At 27.6% G+C, this 6,820-nt stretch overlaps 1 protein-coding gene across 2 annotated transcripts; it reads left to right on the top strand.

Annotated features, from left to right (window-relative positions):
• The first annotated feature begins 4,386 nt into the window (after positions 1-4,386).
• On the top strand, positions 4,387-6,599 carry LOC126676348 (protein RGF1 INDUCIBLE TRANSCRIPTION FACTOR 1-like). Of its 2 annotated transcripts, none has more exons than XM_050370533.2 (4): positions 4,387-4,824; positions 5,121-5,303; positions 5,401-5,616; positions 6,060-6,599. In XM_050370533.2, exons 1-4 carry the CDS (start codon positions 4,822-4,824, stop codon positions 6,261-6,263), a joined length of 606 nt encoding a protein of 201 aa, XP_050226490.1. In that variant the 5' UTR covers positions 4,387-4,821; the 3' UTR covers positions 6,264-6,599. The 2 variants fall into 2 exon arrangements, with proteins under 2 accessions (XP_050226490.1, XP_050226489.1); XM_050370532.2 differs by having other exon boundaries at positions 4,388-4,722.
• The last annotated feature ends 221 nt before the right edge of the window (positions 6,600-6,820 follow it).

Genomic DNA, 6,820 nt, shown 5'->3' with positions numbered 1-6,820 from the left:
AAAATCAAACAACTAGGCATATTATTTTAGAAAACATCAAATTCTTTCAAATTTTATGGAAACGCTCCAAATCGCTCCATAAGCAATAACCCACAAAATAAACACCTTCCAAATATAATTTCCTCCCAAAATATGAAATATTACTAACAATTATACTTGAAAAACACTATATAAAATATGAGTATCAGCTTTTCCCACCAATTTTCATCTAACAGTGTATCTTGAACAAATGCTGCTTTACCTTGATCATCATCAGATATTTGGTCCATTGGTCACTCAAAACTATTACTTCAAGAGCATGTTTAATTAGTTTAATTCTTTTAAGCATTATAATAATGGAAGCAAATCGAGTATCAGCAACCGAAAGAAATTTTAAAGGGCTAACCTGATTGAATATAGCTAGCCTCATCGAATGAGACATGATAAAACTCTTGATTTGTAAAGCATCTCCATGAATTACAGTGATCCGAAGACACTAATTATAGGTTTTTATACTTTTTTTTCAAACATTTTAAGTTGCACATATATTCTTTAAAGCAAAATTTAGAGTATGAACTACGCAAGGAGTCCAATAAATATGTGGGTACATACTTCCAATGATTTCTCCAGTAATTTTGTAGTTTCTAGCGTTATTAGTGATAATTTGAACCATTTTTCGATGGCGAATCTCATGTATTACTTCCATAAGCAATTCAACAATAAAATGCTTGTCTTTCGCTTCACGTAAGCCATCCACAACTTTGATAAACTTAAGACCAAATTCACAAACCATCACATTAATTAAAGGTCTTCTTTGTGAATCATTTCATTTATCGGTCACAATACTAACACCTTTTTCTTTTCAAATGCTTTTTATACGTCCTAATAATCTTTTTACATGTGTCTTTACTTGTTGCGATAAAGTTGTTCGCAATTTATTATACCCTGATAATCTGAAGATAGTAAACCACAATGATTCCAAACTTCACTTCAATAGTCTCGTAACCATGCTGCCCCAACTCTAAATTCAATGTTTGTTAACTAAACGGGACATTCCCAAACTCTTTCTTATCAAACCCCTTTCTCGTTCCTTTGTACAGCCCTTACCAGGCAGTTTTTATTATGTGTTTTTTTCTTTGCAGTGTCTAGGGGAGTGAGTTATGCCAATGCGTACAAATAAACAGATCAGGTTCATCCTTTTATGTTGAGGTGAGTGCAAGTCTGTCTATGATTAAGAGTCTAGATGGTGTTGAAACTGGCTCATTCATGCTAGTCGTCTTACATCTATGAGTCAAAACAATGAGACGCATATTCTCCAAATAAATGATTAGAATCAAATGTATATAAACTCACATAATAAGGATTTCTAGCAAAGGTCCGTTATAATATATTTGTGCTATCTTCACATCTAAATGAACTACATTTTGCATGTTAAAAGCATTAGTAATATTGGAATCATTAATTCGTTTTCTTTTTGGATCTTTTAAATTAAGAGAAGTAGTGAGAGGACTCATCATTGTACTAGTAACTGGCAAAGAAACTCGTTTTGGTTGAGAATCAGATATTTTAATTGCGGCTTTTTTTTCTCTAATTTTTTTATTTCACTTTCTCACAAACACCAAATCTTTATCCACTAATTTTTAACAAGTGCGCTTTTACTCTAGTATAAGTTCCTTTTTTGTTTTTTTGCTACAAAAGTTATATATCTATTTCCAATTCTCTCCCGATTTTTCAAATTTTATCATAAATTTTTATAAAGAAGTATTATCTTCGTCTGTAATAGTTATTATGAACGATATAGTTATTGTTAGAGATAGAACTTTGATTTTGAGAGGAATTCATTTGAAGTTAATAATTCAGCACACATGTGGTAAAAAAATTGGTATAATTCATTTAATCTAATATATATTTATATAAATTAAAAAATAATTTGCATGGTAAATTTTTTATGTAAATTTAAAGGAAATTTTGTGAGTATAAATAAACTTTTAAAAATATTATATGATAACGAAAAATCTAGACACGTATATGTTATATTGTTTATTTAGATTATTTTGAAATTATTGATTGATAAATATAAAATATTAAAAGTTATTAATAACAATGACAAATTAATAATAACTAATATTTGCTAATAAAAAAATTGTAATATAATAAAAATTAGGCTTAATCTATACTATATATAAAAGCACGGATGGGAGGCAGAAGCAAATTTACTGAATAATCCTTTTCAATTTACTACTAAATAAAGGTTTTATAATCATTAATTAATTAGTTATTTAATTAATCACTATTGTTATTAAAGTTCTAATTAGAATAGGTAGCTAAATTATCTCTAATTTAGTTGTTAGTATTTAAAAAATAACTAAATTGTCTCCAAATTAGTAGAAATACCTATTTTTTAGTTTGATTGAACTATAAAATTAAAATATTGTATTTGGTCAATATATTATTATTCAAATTTCTATCTTATTATTTTTAAAAATATTATTAATAAAGTTAAATTAATTATTTAATTATGATTATTATAAAACCAAAACAAGAATAAATTCAGTATGAAAAAACTTTAATAACTAAATGTATTATATTTACTTTTACAAAAATTCTTAACTAATTTAATATTAATTATAAATAAAAAATTGATATAATTATAATAAATTTATTAATATGTTCATTGACGAGTTACGTTACGAGCTACGTGCATAGCACGTAATGCGAAAATAGTGTCTTAAAAAACCCTAACCTTTCATCTCCTTTCCAATCCTACCCTGACGTTGCAAATATGTTAATTTTATCTTATTTTGCATTTTTTCATTTCAATTGTACCCTAAAGCATAAAATTGATTTTTTTCTATTTGGCAAAAATTCTCTAAACTAACCCTTTTTGCATTAGATTAACTTTTTGTATTAAATTGACCATTTTAAAAAAAATTATTGAACTTTTGTCAAATAAATAAAGGTCAATTTTATACTTTAGGGTACAATTGAAATGAAAAAGTGCAAATTGGGGTAAAATTAACAATTTTTCAACGTCAGAGTAGGACTGAAAAGGAGATGAAAGGTCGGGATTTTTTAAGGCATTAAGTCTAAAAATTAATATGTTTAACACCTATTGTGTTGTATTTTTAATTGAAAGTTAATTTTTATAAAACATGTCTAATAAATATATATTTTTGAATAGTTTAATATTTATATTTATAAATATTTTATTAAATGAAAAAAATGTTACTTAAAAAAAATAGAAAATTACAAAAAGTATTGTCTTCATTATATATAAAAGGCTTAATACCTTAAAAAAAACTCTCAATCTTGCAACCACTTCTCAATCTACCTTGACGTTGAAAAGTTGTTAATTTTACCCTATTTCGCACTTTAACTTTTCAATTGTACCCTGAAATATTAAATAGACGACTTTTTCATTTGGAAAAATTTGAAAATGTTCTTCATGTATAGCATATATTAATTGTACATGTTTAAAATTTATTTAAATGTAGTTAAATTATTAAAAATTTAAATTAATTTAAATTTGATTATGATTTTTAGTTAGTTTTTAAAAATAAAGGACATATTTGTATTTTTTTTTAATGAAAATAAATTTAATTTAATCTTTAAACATGTTTAATTGAATGATTTTATCATTTAAGTAAAAAAAATTACAAAAATTAAAAAATTGAAGTACAATTGAAAAAATAAAATGTGAAATAGGTTGAAATTGACAAGTTTTTAACGTCTAGTTAAGATCAAAAAGGGGCTACAAGATTGGAGGTTTTTAAGGCATTAGCCTATATAAAATAATAAGTTATTATTTTATGTTTAAAATATTTATGATGCAATAGTTTTTTTAAAAAAAAAATTTGTATCATTTTATAAAAATTATGAACTAAAATTGCTAACTTAATTAGCTTTTTAATTATTTGATTATATACTATAAATTTAGAGAAGAAGTTTATTTAATTATTTTCCATGTTTTACACATCATATCTAATCCACTGTTACTTTTAATCATTTTAAACTGTTAAAGTTAGTTTTATTGAAAAAATTCAATGGAGGTCGATTCGTTATGATTTCAATATATTGGGACTATTTGTGTAATTATCCTAAAATTCAACTACTAACTTATAATACTAATTGCAAAACCAAAAAAAAAAAAGCCCCAAATTTTATACTACTATCATGCATTGGTTACACAAGAATACCTCAGCAACAGCGAGAATAAGGAACTGGGATCCCACATCAAGAATAAAAAGAATTGGCCCTTTAGGATCATGACACTTGGACAACAAAAAACACGTGGCACCAAATTAGCAGTTCGATCTTTAATGTAAACAGCTAGTAATAAAAATCCATAAATATATAATGCGTAGCCAAGTGGCCGACCTTGTGCCTACGTAGAGACGCAAAGAAGATCCAAAGTAGCGTAAGCGCCAAACCCACCCATCCTTTTCTGATCATCGAACGGTTCAAACAATTCTTCAGCCACCATAATAGATTCCAACCGTTGAATCCAAAAGTATTACCTCATTTGTTTTATCAATATTATCAGCTCTTTTGTGACTTTGTCCCTTACTCTCTATAGCCCTTGTTTTGTTGTTGATTTCTAAGTTTCATTACCTTTCTCTCTCTAAAACTCTCTCTCTCTAAAATTCCATTATTGTCATCTTTTTGATTTGAGTCTTGTGCTCAAGAATATTAATGCATTGTTTTCAAGAAATCAATTCTTGAACATTTCAGCTTGTGAAAATGGTAATGGTAATCTTGGATTCTTGATCATCAAGTGGGTATTAGTGTTAATTATTGCATTGTTTTCAAGAAATCAATTCTTGAACATTTTAGCTTGTAAAAATGGTAATGATAATCTTGAATTCTTGATCGTCAAGTCGGTGGTGTTAATTATATTGTTTTCAAGAAACCAATTCTTGAACATTTTATCTTGTGAAAAATGTTAAAAATAATCTTGATTCTTAATGTTCTTGCTATTCTTGATCATCAAGTGTGTATTTCTTACTAACTGTGTTGATTACTGCATTGTTTTCAAGAAACCAATTCTTGAACAATTATTTTAGCTAGTAAAAATGTTGAAAATAATCTAGATTCTTGATTTTCTTGATCGTCAAGAGAGTAATGGTGTGAATTATTAACAGGATACAAAAATGTTGGTTCCACCATGGCTAGAGTCATTGCTAAACACAGCATTCTTCTCCATTTGTAGAACACATGGAGATGCAGCAAGAAGTGAATGTAATATGTTTTGTTTAGATTGTAGTGGTGACGCATTTTGTTTCTACTGCCGTTCTTCAAGACATAAAGATCATCAAGTAATCCAGGTAATTAATTAATTAATTAATAATTGGGTTTAATTTTCTTGAATTTTATCATATTTTTGTTGATGGTTTTCTTGAAATTGTTGGGTATTATTATTAGATAAGGAGATCTTCATATCATGATGTAGTAAGAGTTTCAGAGATTCAAAAAGTGATTGACATAAGTGGAGTTCAAACTTATGTGATAAACAGTGCTAGAGTTTTGTTTCTGAATCAAAGGCCTCAACCAAAATCTGGCAAAGGAGTTGCTCACATTTGTGAAATTTGTGGTAGAAGCCTTTTGGACACATTTCGTTTTTGTTCATTGGGATGTAAGGTAAGATATTAATTCATCTCACCATTAATTTTGTTTATATGTCTACTTTAATTTAATTAATTTTCCCTTCTTTACTTATTCATTCTCTCATTTTAATACAATAAGCTCAAATATCTCACACTCCTTAATTTATAGCACGAAAACGAAAAATACTGAATGAAAAATAAAAACGAAACGACATAGATTATCATAAAGAAAACATCATATGGTCACAATTTGCTCATCATCTTTGCCCACTCTCGAATGACCCATCATCACATTGTAACTATCAATATCATAACAACTCTCATGCACCAATGCCCATCATCATTATCATATGTGCATTTTACATGATGGGTGACATACATATATGTTTTTTTCTTATATATATCATCCACATTACATGTACATGTTGAATTAGGTCATGATTAATTTTTTTTAAAAAAAAGTTAATGAATTTTTAGGTTGTAGGAATAAAAAGAAAAGGGGATGCAAGCTTTAAATTAGAGGCTAAGAATGAGGAAGAATTAATGGAAAGAAGAAGAGAGGATGAAGAATTGCGTGAAGGGTCACAACAAGACATTTACCCGCCTACGCCTCCTCCACCTCCTACTTCTAGTGCAAGAAGAAGAAAAGGCATACCTCATAGGGCACCTTTTAAGTCCTAATAATTCTCTTAAATTTCAAAAAAAAATCCTCTTTTAATTAATTATAATTAAAAGAAAGCCTTAGTATATTCGATCCATCATTTCTTGCACAAATTACTCTCTTTTCCATTTTTCTTTTCCCTCTTGGAGGGTTAGTTGTCTTAAACAAAGGAATTGTAGGGTACCCTTTTGGTTAAAATGTCCAAAAGAAAACACAAAAGGGTTAGTAGGTTAATTGCCCTTTTAGATTTGGGTCCCATTATAATTCTCTATGTGAAGATGCAATAATGCACACTTGTTATTGATGTATATGTCAATTAAGAAATAGTAAAGCAAGTCTTTGTGGAGTTCGTTTTATAGTTTTCTTGGGGCCTTCAACCACATGGCCATTTTACATAAAGAAATATCCTTTTATTTGTTTAATTGTTAGGTCCATTATTTTTATTCTATAATTAATAATTGGGTTGCTTTCTAAATCAAAAATTAATGGGATTGTCGATTCCAACTTGTTAATTTTTTTGTTATGATTTCTATTTGTGCTTTGGTGGTTCAATGTGTTGCCTACTTCTATAATACTA

Source organism: Mercurialis annua, linkage group LG4, assembly GCF_937616625.2.
Source record: "Mercurialis annua linkage group LG4, ddMerAnnu1.2, whole genome shotgun sequence".
Classification (NCBI taxonomy): domain Eukaryota; kingdom Viridiplantae; phylum Streptophyta; class Magnoliopsida; order Malpighiales; family Euphorbiaceae; genus Mercurialis; species Mercurialis annua.
This window is presented reverse-complemented; position numbering and strand designations above follow the sequence as displayed.

Coding starts and splice junctions, on each gene's coding strand:
- LOC126676348 (XM_050370533.2), top strand. Junction 5,304..5,400: donor AAGATCATCAAGTAATCCAG/GTAATTAATTAA, acceptor TATTATTATTAG/ATAAGGAGATCTTCATATCA. Junction 5,617..6,059: donor TTTGTTCATTGGGATGTAAG/GTAAGATATTAA, acceptor ATGAATTTTTAG/GTTGTAGGAATAAAAAGAAA.